The 22,072-nt window shown below is 63.1% G+C and overlaps 2 protein-coding genes across 2 annotated transcripts; both read right to left on the bottom strand.

The window, feature by feature from the left end:
- Positions 1-1,668: 1,668 nt before the first annotated feature.
- On the bottom strand, positions 1,669-7,802 carry LOC144279539 (ly6/PLAUR domain-containing protein 5-like). Its single transcript, XM_077841086.1, has 5 exons — positions 7,652-7,802; positions 5,030-5,182; positions 3,776-3,952; positions 3,468-3,599; positions 1,669-2,452 (listed from the first exon to the last, which is right to left on the bottom strand). The coding sequence occupies exons 1-5, from the start codon at positions 7,728-7,730 to the stop codon at positions 1,917-1,919; spliced, it is 1,077 nt and encodes a 358-aa protein (XP_077697212.1). The 5' UTR covers positions 7,731-7,802; the 3' UTR covers positions 1,669-1,916.
- Positions 7,803-16,225: 8,423 nt separating this feature from the next.
- On the bottom strand, positions 16,226-20,325 carry PLAUR (plasminogen activator, urokinase receptor). Its single transcript, XM_077841264.1, has 7 exons — positions 20,228-20,325; positions 19,006-19,116; positions 18,620-18,766; positions 18,371-18,520; positions 17,870-18,007; positions 17,176-17,322; positions 16,226-16,820 (listed from the first exon to the last, which is right to left on the bottom strand). Exons 1-7 carry the CDS (start codon positions 20,274-20,276, stop codon positions 16,561-16,563), a joined length of 1,002 nt encoding a protein of 333 aa, XP_077697390.1. The 5' UTR covers positions 20,277-20,325; the 3' UTR covers positions 16,226-16,560.
- Between the last annotated feature and the right edge of the window lie 1,747 nt (positions 20,326-22,072).

Here is a 22,072-nt window from a genome sequence, read left to right as displayed (position 1 = left end):
GGGAGCGGGTTGTGTCACAGAGGGACGAGTTCCCCCCGCCCCACACTTTGCCCCACCTCACTGTCCTTGGGCGGAAGAAGCCCCAGCTTTGGCCTCGTGCCAATCACTAGATGAAATTCCATGTCCCACCTCTCCCGTCCCAGAGCCAGGGCCAGAACCCAGGAGTCCTGGCTCCGCTCCCCCTGCTCTAACCACTAGACTCCCCTCTCCTCCCAGAGCCGGGGAGAGAACCCAGGAGTCCTGACTCCCGCCCCCCACACCATACTCTAACCATTAGCCCCCACTCCCCTCTCAAAGCTGGGGTAGAACCCAGGAGTCCTGGCTCCCAGCCCTGCTTACTTTTGGGTTCCATTAACCCACCCCGGTACCTCGTATCAGGAGAGCTGATGCCAGGAGAGCTGATTCCTGGGCCTGCCGTGGGTCATGGTGGCTCGGCCTGTGCTGGGGTCCAGAGGAGGGTCTCAGCTGGGCTGGGGGGTGGCTGTGACGGGGGATCCCGAAGCCCCACTCTGTGGTCACAAACTGTGTGTGAGCGACAGGGTAGGACGGCCAGATTGACAAGGAAGGGCTGCTTCCATGAATGACCCCCCCCTCTGCTGGCCCCCCCAGCCGTCCTGCTCCCCGCTCGCTCCCCACCCCTCCAGCTGGCTTCTGGCTCCCAGCCAGGCTGGGGCTGGATAGAACCTGCTCTGCCGGCAGCATGTGGGAAATCATCCATCCGGGGGCTGGTTACACAGGGACCCCTCGCCCGGCGCTGAGATGCGGCCACCTCTGGGGTGGGGCGCGGGGGGGGCTGGTAACACAGGGACCCCTCGCCCGGCGCTGAGATGCGGCCACCTCTGGGGTGGGGCGCGGGGGGGCTGGTTACACAGGGACCCCTCGCCCGGCGCTGAGACGCGGCCACCTCTGGGGTGGGGCGCGGGGGGGCTGGTTACACAGGGACCCCTCGCCCGGCGCTGAGACGCGGCCACCTCTGGGGTGGGGCGCGGGGGGCTGGTTACACAGGGACCCCTCGCCCGGCGCTGAGATGCGGCCACCTCTGGGGTGGGGCGCGGGGGGCTGGTTACACAGGGACCCCTCGCCCGGCGCTGAGATGCGGCCACCTCTGGGGTGGGGCGCGGGGGGCTGGTTACACAGGGACCCCTCGCCCGGCGCTGAGATGCGGCCACCTCTGGGGTGGGGCGCGGGGGGCTGGTTACACAGGGACCCCTCGCCCGGCGCTGAGATGCGGCCACCTCTGGGGCAGGGCAGCTGCGTAACGACCCAAGGGAGCGAAGGGGGGCTGGTAAGAAGCTGGGGGCGGGGTTGTTCAGTATGGAATTGTCTAATTTGGAGTCCCACCTGGATGCCTGGGTCCATTTTTCAGTTTTCCTCTACATTTAAAGGGCCCCTGCCTTTCTTCTCACCATACTAAGGAACGGGGGACGGGGGGGACAATTCTCTCCCTCCCCTCTATACTGCGATGGGTTGGGGTGGGGGTGGTTCCCATCTGTGCCAGAGAAGGGGCTGGCATATCCCCTTCGATGGGGGACCTGAAGGAGGCTGCAGAACCACCTGACACGTCCCAGGCCAGCAGCCTCAATTCTCTGGTACCAGGATTCCTGTCACCCCGCACCCCGCCGCCGGAAAGAGACCAGCTGGGCGATGCCAGGGCTTGGGGGTAAGAGACTTTATTAAAGAGAGAGGCTTGGGGGGAGGGGGGGGCGCGCAGGACGGGGGGGCCCACAATGGGGACTGAAGTCAGCAGCAGAAACACAGGGAAACAGGGAACGTCACATGGGGCTGACCCCCCACCTCTGGGAGCCCTCCCTTTAAATGTGGGGAAACTGAGGCATGCAATGTGGGGGGGGGAGTGACTGCCTCATAGCTGCTAAGAGTTGGGGAGAGAACCCAGGCGTCCTGGCCCCCAGCCCCGCTCACAGCCCCAGGCGGGCTATCCCCAGAACCACTAGCAGGGGGCAGAGGCGTAGGCCAGGCGCCTGGGAGACTTGGGCGTGGGTGGACGTGGGGTAGCTGTTTTTCTTGCCGGGCTCGGTGGGGCGCGCGCGGGGGCCGGTGCTGTGGGGCGGGTCCCCCTCGGAGCTGGGGTTGAGTGGGTCCGTGCTGTCGTCGTAGCCGGTGTAGTCTGGGTCCGGATAGTGGGCCTCCGTGCTGTCGTCGTGGTGGGGCAGCTCCGTGGCTGCCGTGCCATGGCTGCGCCCGGGGTCTTGGTGGCCTTTCCAGGCCGTGGCGTTGGCGAGGGGGCCGTAGCCGGGTATCCCGGTGGGGACGTGGCCGGAGGAGATCTTGAGGCCCAGGGAGAGCGGTGCCAGGGCCCCCTGCCCGTTGCAGTAGCTGCCGGAGCAGCAGGTGCCAGCCTGGAGGAGCTGCAGGGGGCCGAAGTGGCGGCTGGGCGGCACGGTGCAGGATGGAGCCTGGCAGCTCCACATGAAGATGGGCACTGCCAGCTTCCCTGGGGGCACAAGGGGGACGTGTGTGAGAGGGACGCCAACCTCCCCAGGGTGCAATGGGGCAACCACTATGTGCCATGGGAGAGGGGCTTCGTGCCAACCTCCCCAGGGTGCAATGGGGCAGCCATTATGTGCCATGGGGCAACAGGCATCCTGCCAACCTCCCCAGAGTGCAATGGGGGCAGCCGTTATGTGCCATGGGGTAGCGGGCATCGTGCTGACCTTCCCAGGGTGCAACGGGGCAGCCACTATGTGCCATGGGGGAGGGACATCGTGCCAACCTCCCCAGAGTGCAATGGGGCAGCCGTTATGTGCCATGGGGCAACGGGCATTGTGCTGACCTTCCCAGGGTGCAACGGGGCAGCCACTATGTGCCATGGGAGAGGGACATGGTGCCAACCTTCCCAGGGTGCAGTGGGGCAGCCATTATGTGCCATGGAGCAATGGGCATCATGCCAACCTCCCCAGAGTGCAATGGGGCAGCCGTTATGTGCCATGGGGCAACGGGCATCATGCTGACCTTCCCAGGGTGCAATGGGGCAGCCGTTATGTGCCATGGGGCAATGGGCATCCTGCCGACCTTCCCAGGGTGCAGTGGGGCAGCCATAGAGAGGTCACGGCAAAGGGGTGGTTGTCATGCCAACCTTCCCAGAATGCAGTGGGGGCAGCCATTCAAATGGCATCATGCCAGCTTCCCAGAGTGCAATGGGGCAGCCATTGAGAGGTCACGGCAAAGGGGTGGTTGTGCCGACCTCCCCAGGGTGCAGTGGGGCAGCCGTTATGTGCCATGGGGCAATGGGCATCGTGCCGACCCCCCCAGGGTGCAGTGGGGCGGGGACGGGGGCGCACTGGGGGCCGGAGGCAGCACCCTGACCCAGGCAGTGCCCCGCCCAGTTGGGCCGTCCTGGTCACTGGCAGGGGGGGGTGCGGGGGCTGCAATGCACCCCAAGGGCAGCAGGGGGAGCCAGGGCTGCTGGGGTACAAAGCCCAGCGTCACCCCCACTGCTCCCCACCCACCTGCTGTGAGGGTGCCGTTGCCGTGGTAACAGCGGGCGTCCTCCCCGTCGCACGTCACCCGCTCCAGAGTGTGGGGCTGGGGGCCGAGGCTCAGGCCGGCGTAGCACTGGGTGGGGCCGCTGGGGGCCGGAGCTGCAACGAGACACGGATCAGAACCGGCGCCCCCCCAGAGGGGACGGGCCCCTGTGCCCCATTCCCCGCCCCCCCCCGCCCCCCCCGGAGCCAGCCAGTCCCTGCCCCGGGGCTGGATGGGAGCCGGCGCCCCCCAGAGGGGAGAGGCCCCGTGCCCTGTTCCCCATTCCTGTTACCTGTGGCCTGGCCAGGGCTCCCCAGATCCAGCCCCTTGGCATTGCACTGGTCAGACAGGCAGTAGCGGACATCGGCCTGGATGTGGAGGAATCTGCTGGGCCCAGCGGGGGGTTCGGTCCCTGCCTTGGGGTGTCCATCTCTGCACCCCCTTTGGATCAGAGTCACAGACATGCCCCCTGGAGAGAAAGAGCCACACGAAAGGCAGGTGAAGACAGTAGCAGGGAGTTCCACAGACCCTGGGGCGGGGCCCATCTCTGGGGAACGCCTGGAATCAGCCCCACGGGCCCATCTACCCTCATATCCCGCCCACTCCCTGCCCCTCTCGGCTCAGCCCCATGGGCCCATCGAGCCCGGTGTCCCGCCTCTGCCCTGCCCCCTGGATCAGCCCCACGGGCCCATCTACCCTGGTGTCCCGCCCACTCCCTGCCCCTTAGATCAGCCCCATGGGCCCATCTACTCTCATATCCCGCCCACTCCCTGCCCCTCTCGGCTCAGCCCCATGGGCCATCGAGCCCGGTGTCCCGCCTCCTCCCTGCCCCCTGGATCAGCCCCACGGGCCCATCTACCCTGGTGTCCTGCCCACTCCCTGCCCCTTAGATCAGCCCCATGGGCCCATCTACCCTCATATCCTGCACACTCCCTTCCCCTCTCGGCTCAGCCTCACGGGCCCATCTACCCTGGTATCCCGCCCCCTCCCTGCCCCTCATGGATCAGGCCCTGGGCCCATCGAGCCCTGTGTCCCACCTCCTCCCTGCCCCCTGGATCAGCCCCATGGGCCCATCTACCCTCATATCCTGCCCCCTCCTTGCCCCTTGAATCAGCCCCACGGGCCCATCTACCCTGGTATCCCGCCCCCTCCCTGCCCCCTGGATCAGCCCCATGGGCCCATCTACCCTCATATCCCGCCCCCTCCCTGCCCCTTGAATCAGCCCCATGGGCCCATCGAGCCCTGTGTCCCGCCTCCTCCCTGCCCCCTGGATCAGCCCCACGGGCCCATCTATCCTCATATCCCGCCCCCTCCCTGCCCCCTGGATCAGCCCCATGGTCCCATCTACCCTGGTGTCCCGCCCGCTCCCTGCCCCCTGGATCAGCTTCATGGGCCCATCTACCCTGGTGTCCCGCCCCCTCCCTGCCCCTTGAATCAGCCCCACGGGCCCATCTACCCTGGTATCCCGCCCCCTCCCTGCCCCCTGGATCAGGCCCTGGGCCCATCGAGCCCGGTATCTGGCCTCCCTGTGCCGTGGGGGTGTCACCTGTGCTGAGGGTGACGGCAGCCTCCATGCAGGCGCCGTGGGCCGGGGCGCAGGACTCGGTGCCGCGGGGGGTGACGACGCTGTGGAGGCGTTGGCCCCCCCGGTCGCGGAGCAGGATGGAGCTGCGGCTGTCACAGCGCAGGGAGCCAGCCTCTGCGGGGAGACGGAGATGGGGAGGCGGGGTGGGCACCGGGGGGGGTGTCCCCGTGTCCCTGCTGCCCCCTGCTGGAGGGGACGAGCCCTGCTCTGTGTGTCCCCGTGTCCCTGCTGCCCCCTGCTGGAGGGGACGGGCCCTGCTCTGTGTGTGTGTGTGTGTGTCCCCGTGTCCCTGCTGCCCCCTGCTGGAGGGGACGAGCCCTGCTCTGTGTCTGTGTGTCCCCGTGTCCCTGCTGCCCCCTGCTGGAGGAGACGGGCCCTGCTCTGTGTGTGTCTGTGTGTCCATGTCCCTGCTGCCCCCTGCTGGAGGGGACGGGCCCCGCTCTGTGTGTGTCTGTGTGTCCCCGTGTCCCTGCTGCCCCCTGCTGGAGGGGACGGGCCCCGCTCTGTGTGTGTCTGTGTGTCCCCGTGTCCCTGCTGCCCCCTGCTGGAGGGGACGGGCCCTGCTCTGTGTGTGTCTGTGTGTCCATGTCCCTGCTGCCCCCTGCTGGAGGGGACGAGCCCTGCTCTGTGTGTGTCTGTGTGTCCCCGTGTCCCTGCTGCCCCCTGCTGGAGGGGACGAGCCCTGCTCTGTGTGTGTCTGTGTGTCCATGTCCCTGCTGCCCCCTGCTGGAGGGGACGGGCCCCGCTCTGTGTGTGTCTGTGTGTCCCCGTGTCCCTGCTGCCCCCTGCTGGAGGAGACGGGCCCTGCTCTGTGTGTGTGTCCCCGTGTCCCTGCTGCCCCCTGCTGGAGGGGACGGGCCCCGCTCTGTGTGTGTCTGTGTCCCCGTGTCCCTGCTGCCCCCTGCTGGAGGGGACGAGCCCTGCTCTGTGTGTGTCTGTGTGTCCCCGTGTCCCTGCTGCCCCCTGCTGGAGGGGACGGGCCCTGCTCTGTGTGTGTGTGTGTCCCTGCTGCCCCCTGCTGGAGGGGACGAGCCCTGCTCTGTGTGTGTCTGTGTGTCCCCGTGTCCCTGCTGCCCCCTGCTGGAGGAGACGGGCCCTGCTCTGTGTGTGTGTGTCCCCGTGTCCCTGCTGCCCCCTGCTGGAGGGGACGAGCCCTGCTCTGTGTGTGTCTGTGTGTCCCCGTGTCCCTGCTGCCCCCTGCTGGAGGGGACGAGCCCTGCTCTGTGTCTGTGTGTCCCCGTGTCCCTGCTGCCCCCTGCTGGAGGAGACGGGCCCTGCTCTGTGTGTGTCTGTGTGTCCCCGTGTCCCTGCTGCCCCCTGCTGGAGGGGACGAGCCCTGCTCTGTGTGTGTGTGTCCCCGTGTCCCTGCTGCCCCCTGCTGGAGGGGACGGGCCCTGCTCTGTGTCTGTGTCCCCGTGTCCCTGCTGCCCCCTGCTGGAGGGGACGGGCCCTGCTCTGTGTCTGTGTCCCCGTGTCCCTGCTGCCCCCTGCTGGAGGGGACGGGCCCCGCTCTGTGTGTGTGTGTGTGTGAGATTGTGTTTCTCTGCATGCCATGGTGGGTCTGTGTGGACGTGATGGTTTGTGGGTCCCTCTGTGTGTTAGTGGTTGTGGGGGGGAGAGAGGCGAGCCGTGTCGTGTGTCTAGAATTCTGCGTGTGCGCTCACAACGGAGGTGGTGCCTGAGCCAGCGAAACAACAATACCACAAGTTGTGCCCACTAGGCGCTAGGCAGGGGGAGTCCTGGCTCCCAGCTGTGTCCACTAGGCCCCCCCCGCCTTTCCCCTCCCACAGCCAGGGAGAGAACCCAGGAGTCCTGGATCCCAGCGTCCTCCTGCCCCAGCTCTAACCACCAGACCCCATGCCCTTCCCAGAGAACCCAGGAATCCTGAGGGCTCCCGACCCCCACCCCACACACACTCTACCCACTAGGCTCCTCCTCCCTCTCCTCCCAGAGCAGGGGAGAGAACCCAGGAGTCCTGGCTCCCAGGCTGCCCCCGCTCTAACCCACTAGACCCCACTCCCCTCCCAGAACTGAGGAGAGAACCCAGGAATACTGGCTCCCAGCCCCACTGCTTTAACCACTAGACCCCACTCCCCTCCCAGAGCCAGGGAAAGAACCCAGGAGTCCTGGCTCCCAGCCATCCCCCCACACCAGACCCCACTCCCCTCCCAGGGCTGGGGAGAGAACCCAGGAGTCCTTGATTCCAGCCTCCTCCCTCCTCAGGTCTAACCACCAGACCCCACTCTCTTCCCAGAGAACCCAGGAATCCTGGCTCCCGAAGCCCCCCCCCCCACTCTATCCACTAGGCTCCCCCTCCCCTCTCCTCCCAGAGCAGGGGAGAGAACCCAGGACTCCTGGCTCCCAGCCCACCTCGCTCTTACCCACTAGACCCCACTCCCCTCCCAGAGCCAGGGAAAGAACCCAGGAGTCCTGGCTCCCAGCCCCTCCCACCCCCACACACACCAGACCCCACGCCCCTCCCAGGGCTGGGGAGAGAACCCAGAATCCGGCTCCCAGCCCCGCTGCTCTGACCCCCTAGCCCTCAGCCCCTCCAGGGAACCCAGGAATCCGGGCTGTTGGTACCTGGGATCAGCAGAGCAGAAGCCAGGATTGCCAGCAGTGATGCTGCCGGGGCCCCATGTCCCGCCCCAGGGCCCCCCATGGCCCCGGAGAGCCCAGCTGCCGGAGAGGTGCAACCCCCCCGGGATCTGTGCAGCTGTGTCCGAGCGGGCGAGTCTCAGCCACGTATGGGTGTGTGGGGGGGAACCTCTAATTTATAGTCCCCCCTCCCGCGCGCTGCTCAGCGGGATTGCACCACGGCGCGACTTCCACAGCTCTGGTGCAATGATCCCATTGGGCAACCGGTACCACAGCGCCCCTGGCTGGAGACGGGGGGTACCCAGGCCCTGGATGTGGGGGCAGCCGGGGTGCTCCAGAGACACCCCCCCCTTGCCCAATTTCCTCTCCGTTCTCCTCGCCATCCCAGTCCTGTCCCTCACGCCCGGGGGGAGGTGTGGCCCAGGGGGCAGCTTACCTGTACCCCATTCCTTGCTTTGTTATCCTGCTTTATTCTATTTAGTGACAATGCCAGGAACCTGCCGGCTTTGACCCTGTACGATTTGCCTTTCGTAGGGAGTGAGACCTATAACCTTTGGCATAGGTAGACTTAAGTATCTCATAAGTTATAGGTTTCAGAGGGGCAGCCGTGTTAGTCTGTGTCAGCAGAAAGAACGAGGAAGCCTTGTGGCACCTTAGAGACTAACAAATTCATTTGAGCATAAGTTTTCGTGGACTAAAACCCACTTCATCGGATGCACGCAGTGGAAAATACAGTAGGAAGATCGATAGATATATACAGAGAACATGAAACAATGGGGGTTGCCATACACACTATAATGAGAGTGATCAGTTAAGGGGGGCTATTATCAGCAGGAGAAAAAAACCTTTTGTAGTGATAATCAGGGTGGCCCATTTCCAACAGCTGACAAGAAGGTGTGAGTAACAGTAGGGGTGTGTGTGGGGGGGAAATAAGCATGGAGAAATCGTTTTACTTTGTGTAATGACCCATCCACTCCCAGTCTTTATTCAAGCCTAATTTAATGGTGTCCAGTTTGCAAATTAATTCCAGTTCTGCAGTTTCTCGTTGGCGTCTGTTTTTGAAGTTTTGTTGTGATATTGTGACTTTTAGGTCTGTAATTGAGTGACCAGAGAGATTGAAGTGTTCTCCGACTGGTTTTTGAATGTTATAATTCTTGATGTCTGATTTGTGTCCATTTATTCTTTTGCGTAGAGACTGTCCGGTTTGGCCAATGTACATGGCAGAGGGGCATTGCTGGCACATGATGGCATAGATCACATTGGCAGATGTGCAGGTGAACGAGCCTCTGATCGTGTGGCTGATGTGATTAGGCCCTGTGATGGTGTCCCCTGAATAGATCTGTGGACACGGTTGGCAACGGGCTTTGTTGCAAGGATAGGTTCTTGGGTTAGTGGTTTTGTTGTGTAGTGTGTGGTTGCTGGTGAGTATTTGCTTCAGGTTGGGGGGCTGTCTGTAGGCAAGGACTGGCCTGTCTCCCAAGATCTGTGAGAGTGATGGGTCGTCCTTCAGGATAGGTTGTAGATCCCTGATGATGCGTTGGAGAGGTTTTAGTTGGGGGATGAAGGTGATGGCTACTGGCGTTCTGTTATTTTCTTTGTTGAGCCTGTCCTGTAGTAGGTGAGTTATAGGGAGCTGAAAGTGGTATGCCAGGGCGGGCATTTTATCCAAAATCCCGACATCAGCCACCCACAGAACATCACTGACACCAGCATCCGGAAAGTTTGGGACAGAGCCTCCCACCGCATCGGTACCATGACAGCAAACGGACGTGGACGCTAATGGGGTGACGTCAGACATCGACTAACCCGTAGCAAATGGACCCCTTACGGGGAGGAAATGCAAACCAGGACCGCTGTTGAATATGCGTCGGTCATGGCAGCGTCAGCGTGACCGACTATAAAAGTAACGTCCCAGGGGCAGCAGATGGGCTGGAGAGATGTAGACCTTGTGGGGGGCCAGGCTGATGGGAAGACGAGGACGGTGATGGTGATGAGAAAGATAATAGTGAACAGTCCAGGGCGTAAGGATGGCCGTCCAAATGTATTTTCTCTGTTATCTCTGTCTGCCTCGTTGCGTTTAAGTGTGTATAACTTTGCTAAATTATTAATAAATCACATGTTTATATACGTAGAGAGGGTTCCTATGTGTGAGTGCTGCACCTGGGCACATCGGGGTTCCCAAATGATACGGTAATTTTACAATAATCTTACTGGGCCTGATCTTGGGGCAAGAAACCTGTTAATCCTCAGGCTACAATTATAAATACCCAGCTCTGGGTCAGGCTACAGAGGTCAGGTGTTTGGCTAGTGATTCGGTTGGGGGGCTGCCCCCGCCTGGAGGGGCTGAGCCCTGCTCTGTGTGTCAGTGGGTGGGTTCGACGACCCCAGCGCCTGGGTGGGCAACGGGCCCGGAGCCGAAAAATCCGGCCCCACATGTGGGCGCTGGCCGGGGGGGAATCCGGGCTTGAGGGAAGGGGGACAGTAGGGCTGAGACCTACACAGGAATCCCCCCCACACATGGACACACCCAAAGCCAGCCTGACGCCCAATGTGCACCCAGCCGCACTGGTGTGGACGCACCATCAGGCCGCAACGGCCTGCACGGGAGATGCGCTAAACCCGCGAGCGCAGCAGGGAGCCACGCGAACACCCCAGCTGGTGTCATGCTCGAGACGCCCGGAAAACGGCTCGTTTGTGTCCGGACCGAACCTTCCGCCCACGTGGCACCGGGCCGGCTTCACCCGCCGAGCGGCCGTTTGACTTCGGCTCGGGCTGGTCTCGGGGAAACCCAGCGATGGGCGAGCTCAGGGGAAACTCTGAACAGGCCTAAAACGCCCTTGCAGTTTCCCAGGTGAAATAACCAGGGTGTCTGCGGCCGGCTTTGAGAAAGGGGGCGCGGGAAACCCGCCGGGCCAGCCGATAACTGGGCATTTTCATTCGGCCACACGTCACCGACTAGGGCGAGGGGCGTCGGCCAGACACACAGCAGGGGGCTGGGGAGCAGCGACTCCGGAAGGGATTCGGGGCGTTGGGGGAGAATCATCCAAACCGGGCCCCCCTGTGTGACGCTACGGCCAGACGGGCTAACGCCGTCCTGGGCTGGCTAAATGAGGGTCTCCAGGTGGAGCAGGGAGGGGATTCTCCCTCTGGAGCTGACCTGGGGGTGACGCTGCCGGGCCCTGGGTCCGGTTCTGGGGCACACAGTCAGTCAGGGAGGGGTCAGTCAGGATAAAATGTAGGGTTAGGGCTAATATTTGAGGTCAGGGTTCGAATTTACATTTAGGGTTACAGTTCACTTGAGGGGTAGAGTTAAGATGATAGGTTTAAGGTACACGTTAAATGTTAAGGTTAAGAGAAGTGCTCAGGTTCGGGTTAGAGTTTCTCCTTAGGGTTAGGGCTGGGTTTGGGAGTTAGGGAAGGGGATACAGAAGACGAGATTTTGACCTGCATAAATTCAGAGAGGACTCTCAAATGCGATCCTGCGAGGAGCCCTGCCGTGAGAAGGGTGATCCCTGTGCTTCTCTCCCAGCCTTACACAAAGAGCCTGGGTTCGTGCCAGGTGTGTCTCTTCTAAAGAGGGGGATTTGCAAGTGGTGGTCCGAGTGTCCTGTTTAAATCTGTCCCTCTCTCTGCCCAGGCTGCCTCCGGGTTCGCGGTCACCACCTCCTGGATGGAGCGGGTCCGTCAGGCCCCGGGCAGGGGCTGGAGTGGGTTGCCCATATCAGCAGCACCCGCGGGAGTCGTGCACAATATGGTGATGCAGTCAAAGGGCGATTCAAGAAGGCAGATGTTAGCAGAGGTGAAAGTAAGCTGGTACGCCCCGGTACGGCATACCAGCAAAAGCCGGTGCACCGTACCAGGGTGGATCGGCTTCCCCCGGAGCAATTTAAAGGGGCTGCGGCTCCCAGCAGCGGCTGGAGCCCCCGGCCCTTTAAATTGATGCCAGAGGCCCCGGCTGCCGCTGTTACCCCGGGGAGAGGGAAGGAGGCACTTGCCGATACAGGGTGGGCCGGGGCTGGCTCTGACCTCCCCCAGCCCCGCCCCTTCCACCCGAGGCCCCACCCCTTCTGCAGGCCAGAGCCGGCCCCAGCCCAGCCCCGTACCGGTAAGCCCCAAGACGTACTTTCACCCCTGGACGTTAGCAAACTCGGGGAGCTGGTAGGTCCGATCCCATGGGAAGCAAGTCTAAGGGGAAAAAACCATTGAAGACAGTTGGCAGTTTTTCAGAGACATTATCACAAGATCAAACTATCCCACTGTGGAGGAAAGATTGGAAACCTGGCCAGAGACCACCCTGGCGTAACCAGGAGACCTTCAATGGTCTGAAACTCAATAAAGAGTCCTACAAAAAGTGGAAACTCCGTCCAATGACAAAGGATGAATATGAACAAATAACACAAGTCTGTAGGGACAAAATTAGAAAGGCCAAGGCCCCAAACGAGATCAAACTTGCTAGGGACATAAAAGGAAACAAGAAAACATTCTGCAAATACATTCAAAGCAAGAGGAAGACCAATGACAGTGCAGGGCCGTTACTCAACGAGGGGGGAAAGACAAAAACAGAAAATGGCAGAGCTGCTTCATGACGTCTTTGTTTCGATTTTCACCCAGAAGGTTGGTGGCGAGTGGACGTCTCACATAGCGACTGCCAGTGAGAATGAGGTAGGATCAGAGGCTAAAATAGGGAAAGAACAAGTTAAAAAGGACTTAGACGAGTTCGATGTCCTCAAATCCCCAGGGCCTGATGAAACACGTCCGAAAACGCTCAGGGAGCTGACTGAGGAGACAGCTGAGCCGGGCGTGATGATCTTGGGACAGTCGTGGAAGACGGGAGACATTCCAGAGACAGGAACCGGGCAAATAGAGGGCTTGTCTACACCAGCACTTTTCAGCCCTGCAACTTCCTCGCTGAGGGGTGTGAAACCCCCCCCCCCCCCCGAGTGCAGCAAGTCTCCGTCATGCGGGAAGGGCGTGCCGAGTGGGGTCCCGCAGGGATCAGTTCTGGGTCTGGTTCTGTCAATATCTTCATCAGTGGTTTCGACCATGGCAGCGAGAGCACGCTTATAGAGTCTGCGGACGATACCCAGCTGGGAGGTTGCAAGTGCTTTGGAGGAGAGGATGAAAATCCAAAATGAGCTGGACAAACCGGAGACTTGGTCTGATGTAAATAGGATGAAATTCAATGAGGACAAATGCAAAGTCCGCCACTGAGGAAGGAACAATCAGCTGCACACGCACAGAATGGGAAATGGCGGCTCAGGAAGGAGTCCTGCGGAAAGGGATCCGGGGGTCAGAGTGGACCACAAGCTAAATACGAGTCAACAGGGTAACACTGTTGCAAAAAAAAGCGAACGTCCTTCTGGGCTGGATTCGCAGGTGCGTTGAAAGCAAGACACGAGCAGTCATTCTTCCGCGCTGCTCCACCCTGATTAAGCCTCAACTGGAGGGTTGTGTCCAGTTCTGGGCACCACATTTAATTTAGCCAACTTTAATTTTTGTGAGAATAACGAGGAGTCCTTGCGACCCCTTAGAGATGAGCACGTTTATTTTTGTGATGATTTTAAAACCTGAGTTGTATTTAATAAAATTGTCGTGAAACATTTTTCAGTTTTTATGATGGTGCCATACAGCCCCCCTTCGTCCTCACGGTCTCAGCCTTCGGCGGCCCCCCCCCATTTCAATTCCCAGGGAAAACACTGGTCAGAGCAGAGCCCCTGAGGACGATTTGCGGGTTCGAAGCCGCAGAGCGAGCGACCCCAGGAGCTCTAGCTATTGTGCTGAGCCCAGAGCAGACTCCGGGCTCCCCGTCTCTCCGTCCCGATGCAGGGAGCAGATTGGCTCAGGGCCGGCCAGTTGAGCAGAGGAAGCGGGGACGTGAGCCAGCAGCTGGGGGCTGAAGCTGGATAAATTCACCCTGGGAATAAGCGTCGGTGTTAACCAGGGCAGGGAATGAATCGTGGGGATGAGATTCTCCATCTGGGCAGTTTTAACTCCCGCAGGGCTGCGTCTCACAGCCCTGCTCTGGCTCCTGCAGGGACCAGGTTGGGGCAGGTGTCACGGAGTCCCCGGGCGATGCTCTGGAACTGCTCCCCATGAAGCCAGGCAGGACTCTGGGTCAGTCTCCTCTCTGGGAGCAGCCTGTCTGCAGGACACACAGCTCACCCGGCTTCCCCCTTCCTGGGTCTGACCTCGGAGCATTCAGCCTCCTCTGCCATTCCATGCGCTTCCCACAGCGAGTCCGCCCAGGCGGGGTCCTGGAGAAGCCAGAGGGTCCTAAACCCCAACTCCACAGTCAGACGTGACTCTCAGCCAGCCAGTAAAACAGAAGGTTTATTAGACGACAGGGACATGGTCTAACACAGAGCTTGTAGGTGCAGAGAACAGGACCCCTCAGCTGGGTCCATTTTGGGGGGCAGTGAGCCAGACAACCCCATCTGCCCTTCACTCCATGTCCCAGCCAGCCTCAAACTGAAACTCCCTCCAGCCCCTCCTCCTCTGGGCTTTCCCCTTTCCCGGGCCAGGAGATCACCTGATTCCTTTGTTCTCCAACCCTTTAGCTCTCACCTTGCGGGGGGAAGGGCCCAGGCCATCAGTGGCCAGGAAACAGGCTGTCGGCCATTGTCTGTGTCCAGACCCCTGCACACACCTGCCCTCTAGGGCTCTGCAATGACCATACACCCTTACCCCACCCCCTAGATACTTGAGAACTGCCTAGGGGAAACTGAGGCCCCCCCACACTATTCAGAGGAAACATTAAGAACAGTCCCACTTCGTCACAGCAGGTCAGAGGAGATCAGACGCCATGTAACAGGATGTGGGTTTCGCGAGGCAGGCAGACTGAAAGCTTGTGACAGGAGGTGGTTTTCGCGAGGCAAGCTGGGCCGCAGGACACCCGGGTGCTCACCCCAGCTCCGCTGCGGGCTGCCCGCAGGCCTCGGAGCCCGTCACGGCCCTGCTGCAGGGCTCAGTTTTGCCATCTGTCAAATGGGCGGAACGATCCTTGTAGAGTGTAAGGCCTTCGGTGGAGGTGGCTGTGTCCGAGCTGCCCCGCCCCCCAGTCCATATAAAGCCACGCGCCCCCCCCAGTGCCCTGGGTTGTTGTTTATTGCTGGGCTGACAGAGGCTGGTTGCTTAACGGCACCTTTCCCAAAGAGGGCTGATGCAAGCAGGGAGCCGGAACCACCCCGTCCCTGGGGGTGTTTCAACAGCCCCTGGGTCTTGGCAAAGCCCCGGGGTCCCGTACGGCTGCTTTCCGGCCCCATGTGTGTAACTGTCAGGTTCAAAAACACTGACACAAACAAAGAGCCACCATCCAGCCCGGAGATCGACCCCACGTATGCAGCCACGTCTGGGGTGGGGCACCACGGGGGCTGTTTATACGAAGTAGTGAAGGCAAGGCAGTGATGGGGTGGGGCATCGGGGGGAAGGTCGGGGCAGGATGAGCTTGTCGGGGGATTGGGGGCAGTGTGGGGTGAGGGTCACAGGGACTTGGGGGGGAGCAGGAAATGGGCCTGGTGTTAGAGGAGGGCTGGCGGGAGGGAAGGGAAATCAGGGGAGTGGTTGGTTTCGGGGGACAGGGACTCAGAGGAGGGGGATGGGGCCCAGGCTGGCTCTGGGAGGGGAGTGGAGTCTAGTGGTTAGAGCAGGTGGGGGCCGGGAGCCAGGACTCCTGGGTTCTGTCCCCAGCTCTGGGGGGCAGGTCTGGGACACAGAGCAGGGCTCACCCCCAGCAGGGTGGTGGCAGGGGGACAGACACCGTCCAAACTCCCCCCACTCCCAGCCTGCGTGGCCAGCGGACCTGCAGCACGACACAGATGCCTGAATGTACAACCACACACCCCACGCCTCAGCAGCCACACACAAAACCACACACCCCAATTCCCTGGGAAGAGCATCACACTCACAGTCGTACCTGCCCCGGCAAAATAGACCACAAAAACAACCAGAGAAGCAAACACAACTCGTAAATGCCCCCCCCCCCGCCACAGTTACACCCAAACCCACAGAGAAACACGCCACAATCGCCAACGCACAGCGCCCCAGGCACTATCCATCCACACTCACAACCTCTAACAAACACTTCTAACCGCCCCCCAAAGCCACACTCCCAACAGAACCTGAGCACACACAATGCAACGTAGTCCAGCAAAGCCACAAACACACCAAAAACATCACATAAGCTGCCAACACAATGCGCTCAAATATCCAGTGCCACAAACATGCAAAACAAGGCAGCCACAACAGGTCCCAGGGTGTGTGTGGGTGTGGGGGGGGGGACGACTGTGCAGGTGTGATTGTGAGGTGGTGGTGGGGTGTCACACAAACACACACGCCCCCATGTTCTCGCTTCCCTGTAGCCCAGGGGAATCCAGGCGCCCCCCAAATCACCCCATGGGGCCTCCCCCACTCTGCTCCTGGAGCCAACCTCCCTTTCCCTACCCGCCTCCCCCAACACAGACCCGCCCCCACACAGGAACTGCAGGCAGCTCCCCCTGCTGGGCAGGGCAGGAATTACAATAAAATAAAGTTTATTAATGAAATAACAAAAGCACCATAAATTAGAATAAAATAACCATCATCATAATAATAAAACAGGGTCACAGCCTGTCAGCTGCCAGCAGAGGGGTGAGGGGCTGGGGAGGGACCCCAGCGGACGGACTGAGTCGGACAGGCCTTAGCCTAATGGGAAAATAAATTATGAACCTTCAAATCCATGGAGGTATCCCAGGGGAACAGGGGTGGCTCACACAGCGTGTGTGTGGAGAGAACAGATTCATTGGACTGCCAGCCCGCCCTGCTCGAACCACGAGATCCCCCCTCCCCTCCCCGAGCTGGGGAGAGGACCCAGGAGTCCTGGCTCCCAGCTGCCCCGCTCTCGGTCTCCCCGCGGGGCATCAGGAGCTGCGGGGCAGCAGGACGAGCAGGGCCAGGAGGGCAGCGCCGTAGAGCAGGGCTGGCTGGGCCCCGAGCCTGCGGCCGGCCCGGCTCCTCCTGGCCGGGGGGAGGGCGCCCGCCTGGATCCGGCTGTTGCAGAAGTTGCCCCGGCAGCAGCGGGCCTGCACCCCGGCCAGGCGCTTGTAGATGGAGGTGTAGGGGGCGTCGCACCAGGCCGGGGTGGCGCAGCCCTTCAGCATGGCGCCCGGCCCCCTCAGCGCTGGGGAGGGAGGGCAGGAGAGTGAGACGGAGCCCGGAGCCGGCCCCCAAGCCCCCACCCAGACCCCCTGGAGCGAGATGCCCCCTGCCCTGTGCCCCTGCTGAGCCCCCCAGCCCTCCCATGGCCTGGCGTCCCCGGCTGAGCCCCTCTCCCAGCCTGGTGCCCACTGTCCCCAGCCTTGCACCCCCACCGCATAGTGCCCCCGACGAGCCCCCAGCCCCTGCCCCCCGCTGAGTCCCCCACCCTCCCCCCAGCCTGGTGGCCCCTCCCCTGCACTCCTCTCCCCCCACAGAACCATGGCCCCTGCCCCACCCCCCGCAGCATGGTGCCCCCAGCTGGCTCTGCAGCTACTCACCATGGCTCCCCACAGCCTCCATGCAGTGGGTCATGGGCCCCTGGCACTGCAACCGGGTGATGTTTTCTGGGGTGCAGCCATGGCTGGAGTTCCCTTCGCAGGCAAAGCAGGTGACCCCGTTCAGGGGCAGGGGGGATTCCTGGTAATCTGAACCCGGGTCAGAATGGATCACTGGGCAGCCCGAAAACCAGCTGGTGCCCCTCACTCCTGACCCGCAGCCCCCTGCCAGCCCAGCCCTGGGCTCCCCCCAGCTCTGCCGGTGCCCCTCACTCCTGACCCGCAGCCCCCTGCCAGCCCAGCCCTGGGCTCCCCCCAGCTCTGCCGGTGCCCCTCACTCCTGACCCGCAGCCCCCTCCCAGCCCAGCCGTGGGCTCCCTCCCCCAGCTCTGCCGGTGCCCCTCACTCTTGACCCACAGCCCCCTCCCAGCCCAGCCCTGGGCTCCCCCCAGCTCTGCCGGTGCCCCTCACTCCTGACCCGCAGCCCCCTGCAGCCCAGCCCTGGGCTCCCTCCCCCAGCTCTGCCGGTGCCCCTCACTCCCGACCCGCAGCCCCCTGCAGCCCAGCCCTGGGCTTCCTCCCACAGCTCTGCCGGTGCCCCTCACTCCCGACCCGCAGCCCCCTGCAGCCCAGCCCTGGGCTCCCTCCCCCAGCTCTGCCGGTGCCCCTCACTCCCGACCCGCAGCCCCCTGGTTACCGTGGGCGTCATTATTGCACAGGCTGGAGTTGCAGCATTGCAGCAGGTAGAAGCTGTCCTGGTTGTGGAAGCCCAGGGGCTCCTGGCACCGAGAGATCTGCCCGCAGCCTTTGATGCGCCGCTCGTCCTGGGGAAACTCTGGGGACAGAGAGAGCAGGGATGACGTGGGGCCTGTCCCCTCTAGGGGGCGCTGGCTCCCATCCGGCCCCAGGCTGGGGACTGGCTGGCTCAGGGGGGCCAAGAATGGGATGTGGGGCCTGTCCCCTCTAGGGGGCGCTGGCCCCCATCTGCCCCCAGGCTGGGGACTGGCTGGCTTAGGGGGGCCAGGAATGGGACGTGGGGCCTGTCCTCTCTAGGGGGCGCTGGCCCCCATCCGGCCCCAGGCTGGGGGGCTAGCTGGCTCAGGGGGTCTCCAGCAAAGAGGCAGAGGCCCATCAGGTGCTGGGGCCTGGGCCCCCTATGTGGGGCAGGGAGGGGGTCTCGGGACGGGTCCCTGCTCACCATCGGGCATGGAGATGGCTGCGATGTCCACGCACTGCTCCCGGGGGTCCAGGCACCGGATCCGCATCAAGGAGGGGCTGGAGCAGGAGTGGTCGGAGGAGGAGCAGGAGAGGCAATCCAGGCTGGCATTGGAGGGGAAGGGGCTCACGGCTGTGGGGGGAGAGAGGCGGGGTGAGCAGGGGACAACGGGACCCCCGGGGGAGGGTGAACAGACTGGAGGGGAAGGACCCGCCGGCTCCATGGACTGACCCTTGGGCACCCCCTGGTTGCAGAGGTCGGTAGCGCAGTGCTCTTCCGCCAGCATCACAATCTGCCCGTGGGAGACGAAGGAGATGGAGTTGTTGGGTTTCCCCTGCACGTCGCAGCCCTTCTGGATCCGATCGGAGACCCCGGAGCCTGGGGGGTGGAGGAGAGAGTCAGAGCCATTGGCAGGGCTGGCTCGGGGGAGCCCGGGGCTGGGCTAGCCGGGGGCTGTGGGTCGGGAGTGAGGGGCACCAGCAGGGCTGGGTCAGGGGAGCCAAGGGCTGGGCTGGGAGGGGGCTGCGGGTCGGGAGTGAGGGGCACCAGCAGGGCTGGGTCAGGGGAGCCCAGGGCTGGGCTAGCCGGGGGTTAGCTGGTCACTGGGGGGCACTCACGGGAGATCATGGTGAGGGCAGTTGTGCGACACTGTCCCTGCTGCTCCCCACAGTCCTCCATCTCCTGGCAGCTCCGGTCCCCATCACAAGAATAACATCGCAGGGCAGCCGCTGGGCGGAGAGACGTGGAGGAATCGGAACAGAACCCAGAAGTCCCAGCCCCCCAGATCTAACCATTAGACTGCACTCCCCCCCCAGAGCCAGGGAGAGAACCCAGGAGTCCTGGCTCCCAGCCCCCCAGATCTAACCACTAGACTGCACTCCCCTCCCAGAGCCACGGAGAGAACCCAGGAGTCCTGGCCCCCAGCCCCCCCGGCTCTAACCACATGCAGTCCCCAGCTGATGGTGAATCAGAGCTAAGGGGAAATGAGCGGATTGAGTTCACCTCTTCCTCCCCCTGAGAGGGGGCCCTGAACTCTGGTGAGGATCTGCTCCCCCAGGGGACTCCTGGCCCTTCCTCGGGGGAGGGGACCCCCCCAGCTCACAGCCCTCTCCTAAGACGGGGCTCAGCCCCCCTGCCGAGCCCCCACCTGGCCAGGGAAGTGTCCTGCCCCTCCCCCACTGGGTTCTCTTCTCCCTCCCCCTTCAGGATCTGACTCAGGGCTAAGAGCCGGGACAAAACCACCGAGCGGCTCCCCGTGTCCGCGCCCACCTGGCCGCCAGCTCGCATCCTGCCCTGCCGCCCCACTGCTGGGGCGGGGGGGGGGGGGCAAATCCTGCAGCCACAGCTGCACCTCGGAGCTGGGGAGAGAACCCTGGCGTCCGAGCAACCTCCCCCCCCCACCCCGCCGCTCTAATCGCTAGACCCCACGGCCCTCCCAGAGCCGGGGAGAGAACCCAGGAGTCCTGGCTCCCAGCCCCCCAGATCTAACCACTAGACCCCACGTCCCTCCCAGAGCCGGGGAGAGAACCCAGGCATCCGAACACCCCCCCCCGCTCTAACCACTAGACCCCACGGCCCTCCCAGAGCCGGGGAGAGAACCCAGGCATCCGAGCACCCCCCCCCCCGCTCTAACCACTAGACCCCACGGCCCTCCCAGAGCCAGGGAGAGAACCCAGGCATCCGAGCACCCCCCCCCCGCTCTAACCACTAGATCCCACGGCCCTCCCAGAGCCAGGGAGAGAACCCAGGCATCCGAGCACCCCCCCCCACGCTCTAACCACTAGACCCCACGGCCCTCCCAGAGCCGGGGAGAGAACCCAGGCGTCCGGGCTCCAGTACCTTGGCTCAGCAGCGCCCCCAGCAGGATGCAGCCCCACACAGACTCCATGGCTTCGGGGCTCGAACCTGCGACCCCAACGCTGTCGCCCCGTCCTGCCTCTGGCTGATGTGTGCTGCCGTCCCGCGCAGGGGCCGCCTTAAGAACCTCCCCCCCACACCTCGTCCGCGCCTGGGACACACCCCTTCCCCCCCCCCCCCGGCTGCGGGGCTGGGCCGGGGAGCTCAGGAGTGGGGCGGGGGCTCTTCGGGGAGGTGGGGTAGAGCCGGGGGGGGTAATCTGGGGGATAAACATCGGGGGTGCTGGGGGTCCCCACTGGGAGGGGCTGGGGGGTTACCTCGTGGGGGCTCTTAGGGGAGATGGGTAGGCGGTATCTGGGGGAGAAACAGCAGGGGGTCCTGGGGGGGTCCCCCTGGGGCGGGGGGTCTGGTTGGGTTGTTCCCTTGGGGGGCTCCCAGAGGGAGGCGGGGTGGTTAGAGCATCGGCAGGAAATGGGTTGGGGGGGAACAGCTGGGGGGGTCTGCCTGGGGAGGGACAGCTGGGGGTTACCCTGTGGGGGCTGCCACAGGGTTTGGGGGAGGGGGTGGATGGTCCTGTGTGGGGCGGTGACCCTGCGTCATGTCGCCCCCTTGTGGCCAATGCCAGTGGAGGATAACAGCTCTTCTACTGGGGCTTTCCGAGGGCCCGTGAGGAGCCAGAAGGCCGGGGCTTTCCAGCCCTGCTCCCGCCCCTGGGGCCAGGCCGCCATGGAAGGAGGGTGTGTGTCCCCCCCCAGAACATGGCTCTGGCCCAGCTGGGGTGCCCCACGGACTTTTATGGGGTGCAGAATCCTGGGGTGATGCCCTGTTACAGCACCAGAATAGGAGTGGTTAGAATGAGGGGACTGGGTGCCAGGACGCCTGGGTTCTCTCCCCAGCTCTGCGAGGGAAGTGGGGTCTAGTGGTTGGGGGGGGGAGCCGGGGAGCCAGGACACCTGGGTTCTCTCCCCAGCTCTGTGAGGGAAATGGGGTCTAGTGGTTGGGGTGGGGGGGGGGGAGCCGGGGAGCCAGGATGCCTGGGTTCTCTCCCCAGCTCTGTGAGGGAAATGGGGTCTAGTGGTTGGGGGTGGGAGAGCCGGGGAGCCAGGATGCCTGGGTTCTCTCCCCAGCTCTGTGAGGGAAATGGGGTCTAGTGGTTGGGGGTGGGGGAGCCCGGGAGCCAGGACACCTGGGTTCTCTCCCCAGCTCTGTGAGGGAAATGGGGTCTAGTGGTTGGGGGGGGGGGGAGCCGGGGAGCAAGACGCCTGGGTTCTCTCCCCAGCTCTGTGAGGGAAATGGGGTCTAGTGGTTGGGGGTGGGGGAGCCGGGGAGCCAGGATGCCTGGGTTCTCTCCCCAGCTCTGTGAGGGAAATGGGGTCTAGTGGTTGGGGTGGGGGGTGGGGAGCCGGGGAGCCAGGATGCCTGGGTTCTCTCCCCAGCTCTGTGAGGGAAATGGGGTCTAGTGGTTGGGGGTGGGGGAGCCGGGGAGCCAGGACACCTGGGTTCTCTCCCCAGCTCTGCGAGGGAAGTGGGGTCTAGTGGTTGGGGGTGGGGGAGCCGGGGAGCCAGGATGCCTGGGTTCTCTCCCCAGCTCTGGGAGCAGAGTGGAGACTTTCTCTGGCCTGTTGTATCAGGTCAGGCTGGAAGGTCACAAGAAACCTTCTGGCCTTGGAATGTGTGTGTCAGTGTGTGTCCGTGTGGTTGTGGTGTGTGTGTGACACATGCCCCCGTTTACAGAAATCCCCGGCTAGCTTGCGAAATGGAGCTGATTTGAGCAGAACATGGATGGAAGAAATGCAGCGCCGGGCCCAGATGCCCCCCCGCCCGCTG

This window comes from Eretmochelys imbricata, chromosome 24 (genome assembly GCF_965152235.1).
Source record: "Eretmochelys imbricata isolate rEreImb1 chromosome 24, rEreImb1.hap1, whole genome shotgun sequence".
NCBI classification, from domain to species: domain Eukaryota; kingdom Metazoa; phylum Chordata; order Testudines; family Cheloniidae; genus Eretmochelys; species Eretmochelys imbricata.
Note: the sequence above shows the minus strand (reverse complement) of the source record. Positions and strands in the feature narration are given on the sequence as shown.

What these genes read in the sequence shown, in the direction of transcription:
- PLAUR (XM_077841264.1), bottom strand. Translation starts at nt 20,276, where the DNA reads ATGGAGTCTGTGTGGGGCTGCATCCTGCTGGGGGCGCTGCTGAGCCAA. An exon ending in CAACCAGGGGGTGCCCAAGG is followed by an intron (nt 18,521 to 18,619) that starts GTCAGTCCATGG and finishes CTCCCCCCACAG; the next exon opens with CCGTGAGCCCCTTCCCCTCC. An exon ending in AGCCATCTCCATGCCCGATG is followed by an intron (nt 18,008 to 18,370) that starts GTGAGCAGGGAC and finishes CTCTGTCCCCAG; the next exon opens with AGTTTCCCCAGGACGAGCGG.
- LOC144279539 (XM_077841086.1), bottom strand. Translation starts at nt 7,730, where the DNA reads ATGGGGGGCCCTGGGGCGGGACATGGGGCCCCGGCAGCATCACTGCTG. An exon ending in TGCCGTCACCCTCAGCACAG is followed by an intron (nt 3,953 to 5,029) that starts GTGACACCCCCA and finishes CTTTCTCTCCAG; the next exon opens with GGGGCATGTCTGTGACTCTG. An exon ending in GAGCCCTGGCCAGGCCACAG is followed by an intron (nt 3,600 to 3,775) that starts GTAACAGGAATG and finishes GTCTCGTTGCAG; the next exon opens with CTCCGGCCCCCAGCGGCCCC.